This window comes from Dermochelys coriacea, chromosome 16 (assembly GCF_009764565.3).
Source record: "Dermochelys coriacea isolate rDerCor1 chromosome 16, rDerCor1.pri.v4, whole genome shotgun sequence".
Lineage (NCBI taxonomy): Eukaryota > Metazoa > Chordata > Testudines > Dermochelyidae > Dermochelys > Dermochelys coriacea.
The window spans coordinates 23,508,152-23,527,970 of record NC_050083.1 but is presented as its reverse complement, the minus strand read 5'-3'; the positions used below and the strand labels follow the sequence as shown (position 1 = coordinate 23,527,970).

Below are 19,819 nucleotides of genomic sequence, written 5' to 3'. Positions count from 1 at the left end.
GTCCACCGAATCAGTTCTGTGCATCAGCCACAACACACTGAGCCTGTGACGTGAACATGGCTTGGGGAAGCAGGGTTCTGCATTCAAATGATTTAATTACAGATCCATAAAACTTCATTGTCCCACTGCCATCACCCCAGTGATGTATAGTAAAATACACACCCCGGTGCCAGGCAGTATTTATGAAGTGTTTGCACCCTGCATTCCTGCCGTGCTATAACTCTCAGCCCAGCCCGCCTCTGTCACAGGCAGGAACCGCAATTAACCAGAGCTTTACGTTTTAGTCTCTCATACACCATGAAAGGTCACTTGCTTGTGAGTAACTTTTCCAAAGGAAATCATCCCAGGAAAGAACTTAACTGCAGCAGGTCTGGATATCACAGCTCAAAGACCTCTAATGCGGCAGAGAACAGAAACCAATTTAGCTAAAGGCTTGCTTTACCAACAGGTTGGGTTTTCAACTATTTTGCTTCAAGGGGCCAGTGCTCTCAGCATCACATCTCTATCCTCGCTGGACCCCTGGTCACAAAGGCAATGGGGGCTTGGAGAACTCTGTTTGCGCCAGGCCACTCCCCCAGTGAGCATGTTCTGTACAGCACAAGTTGTGCGAGAAACGCACGAGAGCAGAATGAGCTCACAGACTGGGCACCACACAGGCTAACGGGGTTTACTGAGTAATTCACACACCTCCTGGATCTGCCCTGGATTTAGAGCATGGAGGGGGCTGGGCATGCTGATTCCTGGCTGTCTGAGGTGTGAAGTTAGTCAGAAAAGCCAGTGCCTCTGTTTTTTGATGACTGCAGACATGTGTTTCAGTCTTGCTTAGGACCTGACCATCCTGAACTCTTACCCCAAAGATGCCAATCTTCAGCACTCCCTCACTAACCTGACAAGCAGTGTACACTCCTGGCCCGCGAATGGGATGGGGAGAGGGGAACTCCCAGTTCCAGCGATGTCACTTGCGGGGTTGATGGCTTTGCCCAAATCAGTCAGACGCTGGGCCTCAGTTTCTCCGTTTTTAAATTGGTCATAACAACAATTCATTACTTCCCAACAGCAGCAGTGGGGAAGAGCTGTGCGGGTTCATTGCTGAGTGTTTAGGAAACACCCAAATCAGACGAACATGACCCAGGAGGTTTCCAGTCCCACCCCCTTGAGAAGAGTGGGAGGACCAAGCGTTTGGCCAACGTATTCCCGTTGAGACACCTTTAAATGTAGAGGGAGCTCGAACAGGCTTTGACTAAGCAGTAAGGAATCACTGAGCTGTCCACAGTAATGTTAGCACTGTGCCTGCATATCTTCTTTGCGAGACAGGTCTGTTTCTGTCCCAACTCTGTGGGGAGAAGCAAACTCACCCACTGTGTTATTTTATCTGGGGGATTGCACGGGGGGGGGAAGGAAGAGGACAGCTCAGAAATTGAGAGTTTTAATTGGAAAAAGGCACCTGATGCTGAAGTTCCAGAAAGCGCAGATCGGTTCCACAAGCTTGTCAGACGGGTCCTGCAGGCAGAGACGGAGAAGATGCAATCAGACACTCTAGGGCGTGCTGCAACTTGACCAATGCGCTAACCCAGGCCTGTTCCCCACATTTGGTTTCTAGTCTCACACCTCCCCTCGGAAGCTGGCTTTGGTCTGAGATGAGTCAGAGGCAAACTTTGGAAATTTTAAATTCAAAGGGAATTTGAGTCCTAGGAGACAGGCTCTGCTCAGCCTCCCACTGTCTGCCCAGCTTGCAATGCAGTCCCTGTCTCTGGGCTATGACTCTGCAACGCAGTCTTTGTTTGCTCTTGCTTTCTTCCATCATTGACAGGGGAGGAGCATTGCCCCAGGGTACCTGGGTGTGGTGCTGCAAGTGATAGCGTACTGATGTGCTGATTTCCTGGTAGTCGCTGCGTAGAATGGATGAAATAATGGCAGAGCCCACCTGTGTGCTCAGATACCTGGGGACAGAGAGAACCTTCACAGCAAGCAGGAGAGCTGAGCAGCAGGGTCATTTCTTAAACTGATGAATAAAATCTTTGGGAAGATCACTGACAAGGAAACAATTATTCCAGGGAGGGGGCCCCGATGCTGAAACAAAGGCAGCCAATGGCTTATCTAGCCTAGTGTCCTGTCACCAATGCAAAAACTTCAAAGAAGTCATCGCTTCTCCATAATGGACTCATAATGGACTCCCCCATGGGGAAGATGCCCTTCTGCCCTGGCTGATGAAGATGTGTTGATGTACCTTAGCTAATGTACCTGTAGATGCTTTTCTTGCTCATATTAATATCAGATCCTCTTCTAAACCCTAACTCCAGGCTACCTCCCAGGGGCATGTACCATAGGTCAGTTATATCCAGGTGATGTGAGAGACAGCTGAGCTGGCAGCCTGGGCAAAGGGAGCTCAGGGTCTCTGTCTATCAAGCAGGGACCCATTCCGGCTGACACCTGGGACTGGAGTGATCAGAGCCACCGGCCCTTTGCTTCAGGGTGAGCTGATCAGACACAGGTACAGGGATCTTTAGGACAGAACATATTGGGGGTTAGCAGGCAAACAAAAACCAGGCAGCCCCTCCCCCATGGCTAATGTAAATGAGGCTCCCAAGCCAAGGAGCAGCACAAGTAAAACTGCAAAAGGCAGGAAGCGAGAGCGAACAGCTTGCCTGGTGGAGGTGACAGGCTGCTGTCCCCATCTAGTGCTCAGAGAGCTCCCAGGAGAACAGCCAGGCACACGGTGCTGCAGCCTGAGACGGCGAGTGCTTTGCTAAAGCCACTTTCCAGCCTGGTGCCCCTCCAGTGTCTGTGCTGCCCCCCCAGCCCCAGGAACCTCCGCTTCAAATTCAGCCACCGAACTGAGGTGGGGACTGGGCCAGTCCTTTCTGGCTGTTAGCTCATCCCAGCGAGAGGAGCTCTCCGCAGGCTCGTCCGTGTCCTTCTGCAGTGGGCCTACTGCGCAGGAGAGGACCGCCTCTGGGCCCCTCAGCAGAGTCTTAGGTACCAGCCACCGTAGAATGGACTAGCCTGCTCCCCTCTTTAGTGCAAGCCCATGCGCCCTGGGACCAGAGTCTATCACTGGCTTTCGGAGACATTTGCTGTGCAGAACTAGTGGGTGCCCGTGGCTGCGGCAGCGGGAGGACACCCAAAGCACTGATGCTGCTGCGGACTCCCGGAGCCTGGCCAGGTCTGACTGGAACATCCCCGTTTATCGGGGGCGGGGGGAGCAGTGCAATGACCTGGCGAATGCGCCCTCACCTCCGTCCTCCGTCAGACGCGGCCCCATCCTGGAACATGGCGCGGCTTCCCGGGAGGAAGCACTGGAGGGAGGAGTAGCCGTACCACGTGTTGATCGCAGTGACACTGCGGTGACCTGAACGGAGACAATGGAGTGGGAGAAGCAAAAAAGCCTCTGCTCGGTACTCCTGATGACGACGCTCGGTCTGCTGTCGGCGCCAATGCTCTCCTTTGGAGTGGGCCAGCCCAGGGTCGCAGGCAAAGCTGACAGAAACTCACCCGGGTCGATGCACAGGGGGCCTTGGCTGATGAACAGCCATGTCCAGGGTTACGCCCTCTGGGTTCACCCCCTTGCAACTCCCTTTGAGGTTTAGTTTCAAACAAGCCCAAAACTTTGGGACAATGGCAGAGTCTCACCTCTGGGACGATCCCTAGTTCCACCCCATGCAATGGGAATCACAGAACACCCCTCCCCTGCAAGACTGTGGCAAGGACAAAGTCACTAACAACTGGGCGGAGCTCAGACACTCTGGTGATGGGAGCCAGCCACGGACCTACAAGAGACAGGCCACGTCTCAGCTGGCCTTACGATGTCAGAGAAATCCTCGTGCATAACATCTCTACCACCGCTTCTGTTTCCCCTCCAGCAACTGCCTCGTGAGAGACTATTGAGCCTGGGGCAAAGGATGCTCCGTCTCTGGTGCTCGTTGCAGAGTTCGTGTCCAGGGAACTGGCTGGCTTAGGAGATAGGCAATGAGGCCACAGCCAGTGCCACCAGCCAGGGCTGTACCCTAAGGGGGCGCGGGGCCCAGGGCAGAAGTGATGAATCAGTCACGTCGGGGACCAACCCGTCACTTCCGGGATCGACCGCACTGGCCAATCGTGCGAGCCCGCAGGGTCCCCCAAAGCACAGTCTCCCCGATTCACTGTACCCTAGGGATGGCACTGACACCAGCTTTGACCCAACCCCAAGTTGTGACTGAAAGTCATTTGCCCCGATATGGCTGTTGAGTGGGTTGTGTGCCAGGAGCGGGTGGTCTCAGCTCCGAGCAGTGTCACTCCCTATCACACAGCCATGCCTGACAATGGTGAGAAGCCAGGCAATAAAAAGGCCAGGAGCCAAGCCCCGTCTCTCCAGGTCCTGGTGGAGGCACTCGGATGGTGTGCGCACACGCACTGCTGCAGTCTCTGAAGTACCTGTGCCTGGAGAGCTCTGAGACCCAGACCCATTTCCCTCTCACTGAGAACAGCTTCCATACAGCTGCTTTCCATGCAGAATTTGAGCAGAATAAGTTAACTCAGGTATTACCTCCAGCCCCTGTTATGAAGCTGCTTCACAAAGCTTCCCTCCTCCAAGTGGAGTCAGGGAGGGCCCCTCCAGGATGCAGGACATGGCCTCCACCCTACCTTTGGCTTTAAGTCTTTCTACTTCTTCAGGGGGAACTTCTATGAGGTCAGGCCCGCCTGCCTCCTGGCTTTGGATCAGATACACGTCACTGCTGGGTTCCTGCTGGCTGAGCTCTATCTTCCTGACTTCAACCCCTGTGGAAATAACCCCAGTCAGTATTTCCTCCAAAGCCACTACACAAAATGCCATGGCCTGAGGATCTGAGCAGAATATTCAGGATAGACATCGGATTCCTCTGGAAATCAGCCAATCACATTCAGGCTTAGTTCACTCCCCACCTTAACTCCAGCTGAGCAGCATGATATTTGCCCTTGGGGGTAGTCATGTAATAATCTTTGGCTACACAGAGGGAAAAGGCTGAACTAGAGGACGGCATATCTATGGCATGGGGCTTAACAACACACACACACACACACACACCTTTCCAAAAGGGGCAAAGCAGACACACATCAGCACAGTGTCAGCCAACGTCCTATCAGATCCACATATTGAACACAACAGAGCCAGGTGTTCTCAAACCCTGGAAAATCTCGCCTGAAGCCCTTCCAGCCAATTGGAGCACAGCAGCCCCCTAAGTACCCCTAGGATCAAGGAGAGAACAAAGCAAAAGAACCCGTGGGGGAGGTTCCCCCCCACCCAGCCTCCTGGTGAGCCCTTCAGATGGTAAAAAGAAAAGAAGTACTTGTGGCACCTTAGAGACTAACAAATTTATTTGAGTATAAGCTTTCGTGAGCTACAGCTCACTTCATCGGATGCATTCAGTGGAAAGCTTATGCTCAAATAAATTTGTTAGTCTCTAAGGTGCCACAAGTACTCCTTTTCTTTTTGCAAATACAGACTAACACGGCTGCTACTCTGAAACCTTCAGATGGTGACATCACTGGCCAAAGGAAATGGTGAGAACTCAGAGATCTGAAAACTGAGCGAAGTCCAGGAGAACAGACGGCCGGGCGCACTCCTGCTTTGTGTGGGTGAGAGCGTGGGGGGAGGGATGGGACAAACTGACCTACTGGGGGTGCCCCATGTCTAGGATTCGGTGGGGTGTCTGCATGATCCCTTCCCCACACTACCCCCACCTCCCCAGACACCCCAGCCCTCACTTCAGACCCGTGATACTACCCACGCCCTCGGAGTGTTTTATGGAACAAGGCCCGGCCCAGCCCAGCCCAGCCCACCCCACCCGTTTGCTCAGACAAGGACACTGCCTGGACCCTCAGCTTCTCCTGCCAGCGCCTGAACTCAAGTTTGTGGAAAGCCCTTGTTAAAATAGTGGGAGATCTGAGCTTGCATGTGTACCTAGCTGTGAGGTGCCACGTGCGGGGGAACATCACCCTCTTGTGGAGACCTTGGGGAAAGTCACGCTGACTGGAGCATTCCTCACTGCTACTGCACGGAAAGGATTTCTTGTAATTACGCTTCCCGGTTTACAGTTTAAAATGAAACTACAGTGTGATGTTAAATGATCAGGAAGGAAGGAAATACAGCCACAGCCTCACCTCAAGCATCCCCTCCCACCCTTAAAATAGCCAGTTCACTCTCTGCAGCCAGATTTCCAAATGAGGCCTCCAAGTGCGCAGTGTCAGACACCCGGGGCCAGATTTACCAAAAACAGTCAGTGGGAGCTATCGGCTCTCCACATCTCCGACAGGCAGGCCCACCTCCAGGTGAGTGCCCACAAACCAGGGCACCTCAAATCAGCAGATGTAGCTGAAATCGTTGGCCATAATGCTTAGCCCTTGTATACCCAGTGTTACGTGATCTCGGGGGAGTTAGCCGAGGCGTGCCTGTTCCCCCAGTAATGACACAGGCATGGAGGTGGTTCTATTCACTTAACCCATTTCTCCCCAGAGAAGGGTACAGCACAGTTCCCCTCCTGCTGCTGGAGCTGCTGATACCAGTTTCCCTTTCTCCCGGAGACAGGACAGGCACACGCTGCCAAGAATTTCCTCCCTAGATTACTTCCTGAGACGGGATCCCCCTGGGAGCAGCCACGCTCTTTCTGGGCCGCATGTGGGTGTGCAGAAAACCCCCACTCCTCCAGTCAGGAGGGTAATCCTGTTACACCACTTTCACCTTCAAAGTGCTGGGCTAGGAACTTGCTGGGTAAGAGCTCCCAGCTGGAGACACACCCCTGCCCCATCACCATCCCAACCCAAACTAACACTGCCATAAAGGCTGCTCATTCTTGCCCTTTTCAAGTGCTGCCCGGAGCCCGGCTAGTTCATACTCACCAATGTTCCTGTGCTGGATCGTTATCTTTGTCCTTTCTGCAGTCAGAAGTTGATCTAGGTTTGATGCCATTCTGTCCATGTTCTCTACAACAGTCATAGGCCCTCTGATAATCTAAGAAACACACAGTCATTTGTGAGATTTCCTTATATCAAATGGTGCAGCTTAGAACCAGTGTTGCCAACTGTCATGTCTCATGATATTTGGTTTTTTTCAAAGCCTCATCTACAGGAGTCAGGTGATGACATGAAAATCTCAATTATCTGTTTTCTTTTCACTTTGTTTTAAATAAGTCTCTTGACCCACTGGCAGCAGAGAAAAGCTTGCAAATTTGCTCAAAAAACCAACAAGCAAAGAAACAGGACTCAACTTGATTATTAAACCTCATGCTTTTGGGGGCCTGACTCCTGATTTTTGAACACTTGGGTTGGCTGTGCTGTAGCACACACCCACGTCCCCTGAAACCTACTCACAAGGGAAAGAGCTGCCCACAAGAAACTGAGCCATTACTTGAAGAGCTACAAACTCATGGCCTGATCCCAAGAGGTGCTGAGCACGTGGACCATCCTGTGTATCACAAGTGTGATAGTGCTGCATAACGTGGACACTCGGAACCTCATGGCAACAGAGCTCACACCCTCCAGCTCCCCCTGCAGAGGTTGCTACCGCTCAAGCTAAAGGGGAATCCCTGGGAGAAGTAGTGGGTTTATGATGCAGCTGAGAAGTTCTCCAGGAGCAGGCTGTGCCGTGCACGTAACCCCTGGCCACTGCATGTATCCCAGCCAGCGAGCTTGACTTTTGAGCTCAAGCTGAAAAATTCATGCCGTGATCTCTGGAGGTCCCTAGTTCAATCCCCAGTGGATTGGCCATGACAGTAGGTGTTGCACATACACCCAGGAGGGGCCAGGTCATGCAGAAAGGGCTGACATGAGAGGACAAGATAAAAGCAATCCCAGCATCTAATGGAGAAGGCCCCTGCTGAGGGGGACATGATGAAAATTTCTCACACAAGGCTCTACAGTGTTTTGAACAGTTTGGGGTATGGAAACAGATGCTGTCTTGGCATCCCATCTGCAAACATTACAACAATGCACTTTTAAAAAGCTAGTGCACCATCGCTGCCAGGCACAGCGGGGGAGGTGGGGGCACGGGTTCAGTGATTTGCCATGGAGTGCGTTAACCCCATAGGGAACAGGCCCCTGAAAGGCAAGTGTCATGGTGTTAGGCAAGCCGGCTTGAACAGGACAGAAGCCGAGGGGGGCTCCCAAGGGAACTTGCAAGGAGAGGGGCAGCCTGGAGAATTAGCAATGGACAGCAGCAAACAAGACAGCATGCAATCACCGGAGCAAGCAAAAAGACTGCTGTAGGTGGACATTTGATGTGCTGCCCGATGGTGCTTGACAGCATCGGACTAGGAGTCTAGGGTTTGCATCTTCAGACACAGCAATACCTGGTACTGGTGCTACTCTAGGGCAGGGCGAGACAGTTCAGAAATCATAGAATATCAGGGTTGGAAGGGACCTGACCCTCTCGCTGTCCCTCAAAATATTTATGCAGCTCTGGAGCCAAACTGGATCACTGCAAAGGTTCAGAACGCCTGGTTAATTCCTCCATAGATTCCTCCACCCCTACCCCCTAATAACCTCATTTTCATGCTGTCTGTGTAATCCCAGGCTCCAGCCAGGAGCTGGACTGCAAGTACCATGACATTGCCAGGAAGGCTGTTTGCATGAGACCCAGAGCGCCTACAATCTCTAGAAAAAGCCTCCTCTTCCCGTTCCAGCCAGCCCCAAATTCTGACCTTTGGAGGTTTGCCCCACACTCGGCCCACCCACAGGATTAGTCATCAGATCATTGTGATCCAGTGAATCAAGGAACTGCAGACCCCAGCAGTATGGGCAGATGTGACATAACCCTAGTCTGCAGTGTCTACAGACCCCACTGAAGCGAGGCAGGTAGCTGGGTTCATGCATACATCACAAGCCTATTTCACCTGGCTGATTTCTGACCACTTGTCAGTATTTTGCTCCTCCAGGATCAGTCCAGTCACTTCCACGTAATACTGGCTCAGCTGCTCCAGGATCTCCAGCTGTTCCTGCTCCTGGACTTCAACGTCTGAAACTTCCTTTAGAAACTGTACCACGCCAAGCAGGTCAGCTGGCTTCACCAGGGTCTCCTCTTCCCTCAGGACAATCGTCAGAGCATGGAGAACATTGACAGCTGCTGAGATGTTCATGTCTCTAACATCGCCCAAGAAAATATTCTCAGGAATCTGCCAAGGAAAAGCCTTTTACCCCAGAGCAGACCCCACCTCTGCCCAAAGACATCAAATGATGTGGAGTTTATTAAGGGCTATGGGTGATGCTCTGTGACCACCCTCCAATACACAAGGAGGCTGCCCTACCAGTCACCTGCAAGCTGGTGACTAGTGCAAAATGTACCACGTGCAAGGGAAGGGAGATCCACCCCGCTCTGCCACATGGGAGTATATGGGTGTTTGCTGAACTCAATGTGCAAACAAGGCCTGGAATCACTACTGTATACAGGGCTCCCCTGCTCACAGTAACGAGTCCCCCAGATCAGGCCCCGGTACTGTGAAATGGGCTCAGTTTGTCAAAATGATGTAAAGGTAAATATTTTAAAAGCCAGAAAAAGAGGTGGCAGGTCTATTCATGAGGTTCCTCCCATGCCTTGAGTGCGGGACTAGAGGGGCCAAGGATACACAGCTTCTGGCTGGGAGGAAAAGAAACATGCACAAGAATGAACAATGGCACAGCAAGTCGGCTCTGGCCTGTTCTCAGCATGGGGAATTCCCAGCAACAAAAGGTCCCGAAGGCCTGGGTTCTCTCACACTCACCACGGTAGCATTTGCAAGGGTATTAACCCGACTGATCAGTGGCGGGCTGGATTCTGACTGGGTTTTCTTCAAGAGTAAATACATATCTGAGAATAACACAAAGACACAAGTGTTGCTGCAATCCCCAGAAATGTCCCATTTTCAAATGCCTGGACAGTAGCTCCTTGGGACTCACTGATGTGCTGGGAGGACAATCAGGACAAGTGGCTGACACTTGGGGAGTTAATTTGTGCCTTTTACCTTCAGTGCAAAGACATCCTTGGGGAACACCAAGAGCTGACATTTCAGCTGCTCAGCCAAACTTTTGATCTCTGTGACCTCCCCTCCCTCAGCCCATCTCCCCACGCAACAGGACCAAAGACGCTTGGAGTTGATCTTATCCTACAGTGCTGTCACTGTAAGGGAGACAATACCCAGGAGTCCTGCAACGTGCAGTATGGATAACAGAAAACTGAAGATAAAGTTAAAATCTGTAAGAGCAGCAAGCAGGAGCCTCTCTGCTTTGTATTCAGCCAGGACACACTCGTCCTGAGGCTTTGGCTACAGCACATTTTGACATTTATTTAATTCAGAAAGTTGAAAATGTTAGAAATTATAGAAGATTAGACTGTAAACTCTTCAGGGCAGGGACTGCATCTTCCTCGGTGTCTGTATAGGGTCCGATCCTGGCCAGGACCCCCGAATGCTACCATAATGGAAATAGTAAATAGATCACTGGCTGTACCCTTCTTGTAGTGGCAGACGAAAGGCAAGGAACGCGAACAAGAAGTTTCACGGACTCCACCACTGCCAACATCAAGAACTCTGCATTGCTCCACGGGCCCTGGGGAGATACAAAATGAGACCCAGAATGCTGAGACATGCACTGTCCTGTCCCCCCACGGGGCAGGACATTTCACAAATGAGCCACAAACTTTGTTTTAAGGCTGAAAATCACCAAGTGCTCCTTAAATAGCCCCACTGTTCTCCCATACACGGCCTGGCGCATGGATTCCTTGTGCTGCTCCGTAACGCAACTTCTCAGATAGCCTGCACAGTTAGATGCCCACCTCAGATACACCACAAGGAGACAGAAATGCCAGGGCTTGAGTTTTGGGTTTGATTAGGAATTGTCAAGCCAGCTGGGATAAACTGCGGTGTTAAACAGCGCCTTTCGATCAGGAGGACCCAGAAGCACTAGGAAAATGATATACAGGGTCCAACAACAGTAATCAACGGACAACAGGGGAGCAAGCGTAGACTATTTCTGTAGAGGCTATTTCTACACTGTGCCGCTACAGCTGTCCCGCTAAAAGGTGCGCAGTGTAGCTGCTGTTGGTCAGTGGGAGAGAGCTCTCCCGCCAACAAAAAGCTTCCACCCCCAACGAGCAGCATTAGTGTGGTTGGTGGAGCACTCTCCTGACGATAAACCGCTGTTCACACAAGCGCTTGTCGTCGACAAAACTTTTGTCTTTCGGGGGTGTTTTTAACATCTCTCTGAATGACAAATGTTTTGTCTTTCACTTGCCAGTGGAGACAAAGCCTAATTTCTCCAACTGAAATTAGAGGGGAAACATGATGTAGAAAGAGTATAATTTAGCCCAGTGCGAATTTGCCCAGGACACTGGAGTTCATGACAGTAAGTGCCATGGAATCTTTAATGACCACAAATGAACAGGACCTTGGTCTCAGGTCTTACCTGGATGGCAACCGCCCCCCTTCGCCCAATGTTCAAACCAACCTTTCTTTCCTTCCCCAAAAGATACACCTCCGAACATTCCCCAGCTATCCGTCCTCCCAGTGCAAACCTCTCTTCCTATGGGTGATACTTACGGCCACATGGAAGCCTGTTGTCTTCGGTACAGCTGCACCTGGCAGAAAGGCGCTGCCTTTTGCTGATCTGCAGCTCAGAACCTAAGCCTGGAAAGCCAAGTATGTCGAGGCCCTGACGCTGTGAAGGAGTCTTACCTGGGCAAAGGAACTGTGCTGTCACTTCTTGTACAGTGGGCTCAATCTCCAGAGTGTAACTGCCCCACCTGAAGATAAGTTCATGTTCTATCAGGCAGCACGACCGGACTCTCTCTATTTGCTCTTTGCTAAGGACTCTCCGCCACACGTTCAGGTCAGTGATGTTCCCACTGAAGGACTCTTTCTCCTTGAAGGTGCCCCCTAGTGAATCTTGGTCTTGCCCAATAATAAAAGTCCCATGAGCATAAATAGCCTGGCTGGCCGGTGGCCCTGCGGCACACAGTCCAGAGGCAGAGGCCTTCTTCTTCCCATCGGCGTAGATGGCCCATGTCCCGTTCCGCTGCTGCCAGGTGACACAGAAGTGATGCCACTGACCGTCGCTGCGGAACACGGGCAAGTACGGGGAGTGGTGTCCGTGGACAATGATGGCAAATCGTACAAACCCTTCCTCATCAACAAAGCCGCGCAGCTGGAACTCATTAATGAAAGCAGGGACAGCATAGGAGAAGATGGTGGAAATCTCCTGGGTCTTGTTGTCCCACTGGATGTGGGCACAGGCGCTGACAGCAGGCATCACGGGGAAGTTGGCCAGCACCTTCACGTACTTAGTGTCTGTTTTGTTTCTGAACACCAGGATTGGTGCTGTGTGAATTCCTGGAAGAGGAACATTCAAAACTTCAGCCAAGACAGGGCAGGAACCTGGACCAAATCCTGCTCCTTCTCTCTGGGAAACAACCATTTCATTTATTTCATCCCCACAAATGCTAAAGACCCTTGACCCCAGCACACCACAATACCAAAAATACATGCTTGAGGGGTCTCAGCTACTTCTAAAGGGGATGGTGCTGGCTACAGTGATGCCTGGAGAGGGAAAGGGAGTTTGATGCTAGAGCATTTCTGCAATTGCCACTTCTGGAAAGTGACGCTTCCAGCAACCAGGATGGTAAATAATGAATTTGGGATTAACTGCTCATCGCCAATGGCCCATCTTCTGGAGGCAGAGCCTAGAGAAGACCTCCCAGATCACCCGAGTATGCTCAGCACAGTGGTGATATGTGACTACCCAGCGCTGGATTGCTACAACCTATGCCCCCAGTCATATTACTTATAGAATTACTTCTGCAGCTATGTTCCAGGGGACACGTCCAGCAAAACAATCCTTGCCTTGATGCTGAGGTGGAGCATGGAAAATTAGTCCATGACACGCCAGGGCATGAGATCCCTCCTTAAAACTCTCCTTTACCAGGATACCTACAAATAACTGGATACCGGTGAGACATCTGATGTATACTGTCTGGCCTGCTGACCAATACTCTCTCATTGTTTCCTTGTACTCCCCCTTCTCTCTGTGTCCATCTGTTGTGTCTTGTCCTATACTTAGACTGCAAGCTCCCTGGGGCAGGTTCTGTCCTTTTGGCTTGTGTCTGTACAGCACCTCGCGCAATGCGGCCCTGGTCCATGCTAGGGCTCCTAGGCCCTACAACAATACCAATCACAAGAATAATTTTTCCAGACTAATAACTTCCCCTCACAATATCCAGACACATCTGTTTTGTAAAAGATGTATCTGACCTCTGGGCCTTCATGGGTTTCTTTGTCCCTGGCTAGGCCAGGCTAGTTGCCCCAATGCCCATCTTATACTCACGTCTCTGTTTGTGTTTGTGCAGGAATGCCTCCCTCTCGTCTAACCAGACAGAGCTTTCCACTTGGTGGGAGCGCAGCAGTTTGCTGACCGAAGCCAGCTCGCTGTCCCTGATCTCAAAGAGCAGCTGCGCAAAGCGTTGTTCACAGTGTCTGTTCGCATGCCACCAGTCCAAGGGGACGTCCACATATTCATAAACATCTCCCGAGGTTGCGATGGTGGCAGCTGCAGCACCAAAATCTGAAAGGCAGATGTGCAAGCTGGGCCACATGCAACACCATGCAGCACAGAAGCCAGGAGGACACATGCCAGTTTGGAGAAAGCACCAGAGCTGTTTCCTCATTCCTGTCCCATTTGCCCCTGGACGCCTGAGGCCTTCATGTCAACAGCCTCATTAATAATTTTATTAAGATACTAATTACACGCCACACACCCACTCGTGCCACCTGGGGTCAGCCTCACGCAGGAGATCAGCCATGCACTTGCAGACATAGGCTTTGCACAGCCCTTGGAAAGTCAGAAGCAGAATCTAGCACCAGTATGCAGCACAAAGGGACGTTGGAGAACAGGGACAGACTTTAGCCGATTGCCTCGGGCCTAAGATGAGGGAGATCTGAGAGCTGCGCTTTAGCATGTGTCTGGAAGCATTGGCTTTCCCCACTCCCAGCCCTCAGATCTGATGCATCCATATGAAATACCCAAAACAGTGGCAATGTCAGGACAAAACAAAACACGCTGCCGTTCACCTGAGGGATACACTTTAAGACATCTTAGTGAGACTCACTCAGGGACTGAAGGACAGAGCTTAGGCCCCATTTTTCAGCTCCCCCCCCACCCCAGTTCCATATTTGCAAGTGGCAATTTGCACTCACAAAATTGCTCCCACATTGTTTGCACTCCCAAATGCATCACAGGCACAAATATCAGCAGTTGGACAGCACTTACCTGATTTTCACCTGCTAACCTGGTAGTTAGCTGTACAAATACTAATATTTACACCTGCAATCAAATTTGGGTCCAACAAATGTTGGTTGCAATTTACAACCATATAAAAAGGGGTGTTGGGAGGGGAGCGGGGTGTAAACGTTAGCTCTTACCATCCCAAACGTATTTTCATAGATTCTCTGTGCTGAATATTCACACAAAAAGACTCAAGTGCTGATTAGGACACTAACCTTTTGAAGTGTGATTATCAGCAAGGGCAGTAAAGTCTAAGACTTCTCTGGACAGGCTAGCAATCTGCAAGAAACAACACCGCACGGTGGGAGCAAGGTTTAGGCAATAAACAAAGAGGGTACGTTTACTGCTGAGTTCCCTGTTTAAGCCCATGGAGTCTGGTGTGTCTGCTCACACTGCACTGTTCTAGCAAGTTTTCCTTGTTATATACAGGTCTATAAAGAACCTCTGAAAATAAACGTTTCATAGCGAAATACCCTCCTCCACACAGCTACATGGGATAATCAGGAAATTAGAACTATAACAATATCCATTGCTGAGGCAAAGTGCTATTATTAAAGTACCTGAATCTGCCAAGTGAAATCCACCTCTTGCTGAAACCCTGGAAGACGGAACCTACCAGAGCATGACCAGTCGCAACCATCTCCTTTGGATTGCGCCATCAATAACAAGCCAATGACTAAATACATCGAACTATCAGAAAAAGTATAGAAGGATTTATTCATTTTATTTTAGGAGCTTAATTCCAGTGTCACTCAGAATGACCTCACCTAGGACTCAGGCCCAGTGTTTCAACATTCTGACTGTTAGGGAAATGTCTTTGGAAAATTTCTAGCTGTTTTAAGAATTCAAATTATCCAGCTACTATAAGCAATTAAGTCCTTATAAAACTTACCAGAAAGCTGAGGAACCAGTACTCAGGTCTCGAGGGTCGCCGGACCATGTCGACTGGTTGGAAATCTTTCCCTCTCTGCTAGAATGGACAAAGCAATGCTAGATAAAGATGTACTGCAGCCGTATAGCTAACTCTTGCATACAGAAAGGCGGGGAAAGAGACTCAACAGAAAATATCCATCCTAGGTAGTCTGCTAGGCCCACTCGGTGCCTGGGAAGATGAGATACCAAAAGCCAATAACTCTGCAGAAACTGTATCACTAGTTCATAAGTCGGACGGTTAGTGAACCCGCCTTACCTGCTTTTAATCAAATCAAGTCAGATGCATAAATAACATTTCTGAGCAGTGTCAAATGAGATCTTTGACAACATTTCCAAGTAGGTGAGCTGGCCAGACAATGGGATCTTGTAAAGGTTCTGATAAGATGTAGCAATAGATACTAACCATCACAAATTGGTACAATCCTTACACCTTACAGGTGGGTAAAACTGAGGTGCAGAGAGGCTAAGTGACTTGCTCACAGTCACACAACAAATCAGCATTACAGTTAAGAGGAAAGAAACCAGGAGCACTCCCAATCCCCTGCTCTTAACCACTAACCCTGTGGTGCTCCTGTACATAAAAAATCTATTTCTCAACAGCCAATCCTTGGCACCTAGAGTCCTATGAAAATGATACCACATGGAGATTTCAAAAGCTATCTTTTCAAAAAGCAAGTGGGGGGGTGACATTGCCCAAAGAGGAAGTGCTGATCCATTTGGCAGTCAGAATTTAAAATAAAAGCATTTGGAGACCACGTGAAAGAGACTCTGGTTCTACCAGAGCAGCCTGCAGGTCTGGAGGAAACAGACATTGTTAGCTGGCCAAGGAACACCCTCCTCACCCTCCCTCCCCCCAAAAAGAAGAAAAAAGCACATTGACTGAGAAGACAAACGAAAGAACGCATTCAACATGACCAGAGTGGGAGGGGCCAAAGACCAAGAGTCAAGGGACTCTCATGGGACTGCACAGAAGACAAAACTAGAGAAGATGACCATGTAGCAATGGGATAACTGACTATAATGAGCATTACGTCCAAACACCTTGCAAATATCACCAGTCTCCTGTGGCAAAGCCAATTAATACAATGGAAAGCTAAGGGATGTCAATTGCACTTTAGGACAATGACACTTTGCTTTAGTTTTATATTAACTTGTATCAGAGACAAAGACATCTGAACATTTAAAAATCTGATTGAAAAACAAGCTTCTTGTCCATTGGAAGGGAAAGTACACTAATATTATTTTACCTTCTCTAGTGCCTTTCACCCCAGCTTCATAAGGCCCTTTATCAGCAATGGATTGAACTTCCCAGCACATCCCTTAGGTAGGTGTTGGTTTCTCCAGGTGTAAACTAGGAGGTGATGAGTCAGAACCCAGGGCAGATCACGACACACTTACTTCTAAGACCATTTTCAACCTATGAACCACAGGGAGAGCTGTGCTTCTCTGGGACTGTGCGTATCCCAAAGCCCAGGACACAGCGTGTGAGAGCAAGGGACAAAGTGTTCTTGGTTAAGGGGATCCCGCAGCAGAACAATCTTCCAGAGCAAACCAGGCCAATCCAGAGTCTGGTCATCTTTAGGAAACATTCCAAAGCCTTCCTCCTTGAGAAAGCCTTTCCAGCATAAGGAATGAACACTCCTTCTATTCCTGAACCCCACCTGCCCCCCAAAACAAACAACAAACACCCTAACCCAGAGACTCCATTTAGTCTGCTAGTGACCTTCCTGTTTCTACTAAATTTATGTGGCAGACACCTAGATGCTACGGCAATGGGTGACATGGATAATAAATCCGCTAGGTAGACAGTCGGGGCAGAGCCAGGAATGAAACCCAGACTCACTGTGGACTAGCTCTGTGCTTTAGCCTCCAGACCAAACTCCCTCCCTATAATAAAATGTGGCTGCTAAAGGAAGACTTCATGCTCCAAACCCAAACCAGCAGGACACCTGGTATTTCCCACCATCAACCCTTCAGGGGCCTAAAGGTTTAAAGAATCTATTGTTCTCCCAACACTGTAACTAAGAACCAATTATTCTATCCCCTTCATGCCATATTAATTCTTTCATACCCGAACAGCACTGGACACCAGTCACACACTTACTCTTCTTGCTCCAGGATTTCTTCACTTCACTGTAAATTATGTACAATCCATACCTGTCTGGTGGGTGAGTCTGGCTCTGAGAGGGGTCGGGGCAGAATGGTTCTGGGGTGCAGGGTGGGGGGGAACGGAATTGCTTCCACAAGAGGGGTGTTGTGTGCAGGTTCAGCAGCTGGAAGGCTGATATTGTATATAAACACAAAAAGAAAAGGAGTACTTGTGGCACCTTAGAGACTAACAAATTTATTTGAGCATAGGCTTTCGTGAGCTACAGCTCACTTCATTGGATGCATCTGATGAAGTGAGCTGTAGCTCGCGAAAGCTTATAGTACTCCTTTTCTTTTTGAGAATACAGACTAACATGGCTGCTACTCTGCAACCTGCCATTATATAAACACAGTATCTGAGACCCGCAGGATGAATCTGTTAATTCTCACCCCACAGCGATGACCCAGGGAGAACTTTAATAACCTCCTCTCCCCACAAGGAGCCAGCCATGCACACAAGCGACACAAAGCAAGAGACAAAGCACTGAGCAGCTGTACTATCAGCTAGTGGTTATGCTGAGACCACCTAACTCCCTACAGGTCTCTGACGGGACTGGAGCCAATACATACCTAAGAATTAAGGCGATGGGCTTAAAGACTTAGTTATAAAAGTTGTGGGATTTCTTATTCTTGGGGGAGGTTTTGCCTGCACAGACTTCCTGTCTCACAGCCCATCTGGATATTGCACATCCACTTGCAAAGTTTTAAAAATCATTTACTTAAATCAAACTTGTCTTGTTTTGAGAGAAACTAGCTAATGCTGAATAGATATCAATCCGTTGAAACTGGACTTCGCACCAGATGCAAAAATAAGCAGGAAAACGCTTAAAAGGGCTTGATTTTAAAATCCAGCATTGGTCCTTTGCGGCAGGAAGCTGACAGATAATCTTCCCTGGGTGCTACTTGGTATTGTGTTATTCTGAACAGTTTAATCATTTAATGTTGTATTCGAGTGGGTAAAACCCATAATTGTTGTGACTATTTTTGTAAATCCTCCTTCTTCTCCCCAACAAATCTTCAAAGACTGACAGACACAGGGCAACCCGCTCCTCAGCTGCACCAAATAACCAGCCAGGCAACTCCAGGGGAAAATACCCCACTCCCCCAATACAGTGGCTCTCCACCTTTCCAGACTACTGTACCCCTTTCATGGGTCTGGTTTGTATTGTGTGCCCCCAAGTTTCACCTCCCTTAAAAACTTGCTTACACGATCAGACATAAACATGCAAATGGGTCACACTATTACTGAAGGTTTGCTTTCTCATTTTACCACATAATTCCAAAATAAATCAAGTGGCATATAAACACTGTACTTACCTTTCAGTGCGTAGTACATAGAGCAGTACAAACAAGTCAGTGTCTGAACGTGTGGTTTGTCCTGACTTCGCTAGTGCTTTGTAGGTAGCCTGTTGTGAAACTAGGCAAATCTCTAGATGAGCTGATGCACCCTGGCAGGTCTCTGCGTACCCCTGGCTGGGAACCACCCCCCCAAGGGACTGCCTGGGCCGACAGCGGGGCTTTCCGCTCCGCAAACGCGGCTCTGACCCGGGAGCGGTTCCAGCGCGGAGCGTCCCTGCGGAAAGCGCCCGGGGCCAGACCCGGTGGAGGATCGCGCCAGTCCCGGGAAAGCTGCAGCGGCTCCGAAGGGCTCCCCGGGCTCGGGCCGCGCCCCCCCTTACAGCGCCCCAGCCCCAGCCCCAGCCCCGCCAGGCTCCGGCAGCCCGGAGCCAGCGCCCCGCTGACACCCCCAGCGCCCCGGCTCCTACCGCGACGGCTCCGGGCTCACGCCGGCCCCGGGGCGCAGGGCGCTGCTGCCCGCATGGCCTCCCAGCTCCGCGGCGCCCGGCGGGAGGGGACTCGCCCCTGGCCGGCCCCGACGCTCCCTGCCCCGAGCCCGCGGCAGAGGCGGCTCCGGGCGGGGCCATTCACATGCAAATCGCAGCCTGGGGCGTAACCGCGGCCGCCTTCCCTCTCTGGGAGCCGCCCGGGGGCCCCTCGGCCGGCGGCCGCCGCTGTCGGGGGAGGGCAGCCGGCTCCTGCTCCAGCCCAGCCGCCGGAGTAACGCCGACAGCTCCACCGGCTGCACTGGGGGCTCCGGCAGCCAGGCCCAGCTCGGCGCCCCTCCTCCGGCTGGGCACTTGCCCCCCTACCCCCTTGGCGCCTGTCTAGAGCCCAGCTGCTGGAGAAAGAAGCAACAGCAGGATCAGGCAGAGGGGCTGGCCCCAGCCCACTCCTGCCGGCAGCAAGGAGCCCCAAGGACAGCTGGTTAGAAGGGGGGCAGCTTGCCCAGGGGCTAGCTGCTAGGGGAGGCTCCTGGGCTGCTGGTAAGAGAGAGGGTTAGTGTTTCTTGAGGACCAGTCCCTAGCCCATCACCAGACCCTCAGCTCTCCCTGAGAATTTAGGAAGGCACCAAGCCAGGCTCTGGTATCAAAAAGGTTGAGAAACAGCGATAAATACTTCCGAAAAACTAGCTTAGAGAGCC

The 19,819-nt window shown here is 50.7% G+C and overlaps 1 protein-coding gene across 2 annotated transcripts in view; it reads right to left on the bottom strand.

The window, feature by feature from the left end:
- The window catches only part of ADGRD2 (adhesion G protein-coupled receptor D2), a 70,208-nt gene that overhangs the window by 44,637 nt on the left and 5,752 nt on the right, over positions 1 to 19,819 (bottom strand). The window contains exons 1-13 of one of the 2 annotated variants that reach the window (XR_006276096.1): positions 18,655 to 19,025; positions 15,149 to 15,223; positions 14,472 to 14,535; positions 13,300 to 13,536; positions 11,655 to 12,308; positions 10,432 to 10,530; positions 9,708 to 9,793; positions 8,844 to 9,122; positions 6,853 to 6,964; positions 4,621 to 4,755; positions 3,235 to 3,349; positions 1,835 to 1,940; positions 1,445 to 1,500 (exon numbers count right to left, since the gene is read on the bottom strand). Coding sequence is in view for 1 of the 2 variants with exons in the window: in XM_043499009.1 (XP_043354944.1) it covers positions 1,445 to 1,500; positions 1,835 to 1,940; positions 3,235 to 3,349; positions 4,621 to 4,755; positions 6,853 to 6,964; positions 8,844 to 9,122; positions 9,708 to 9,793; positions 10,432 to 10,530; positions 11,655 to 12,308; positions 13,300 to 13,536; positions 14,472 to 14,535; positions 15,149 to 15,223 (2,018 nt within the window). In the remaining variant the exon portion in view is untranslated. Of the gene's footprint in view, positions 1 to 1,444; positions 1,501 to 1,834; positions 1,941 to 3,234; positions 3,350 to 4,620; positions 4,756 to 6,852; positions 6,965 to 8,843; positions 9,123 to 9,707; positions 9,794 to 10,431; positions 10,531 to 11,654; positions 12,309 to 13,299; positions 13,537 to 14,471; positions 14,536 to 15,148; positions 15,224 to 18,654; positions 19,026 to 19,819 lie in introns of those variants that run through there. The other variant, XM_043499009.1, reaches the window with a different exon arrangement.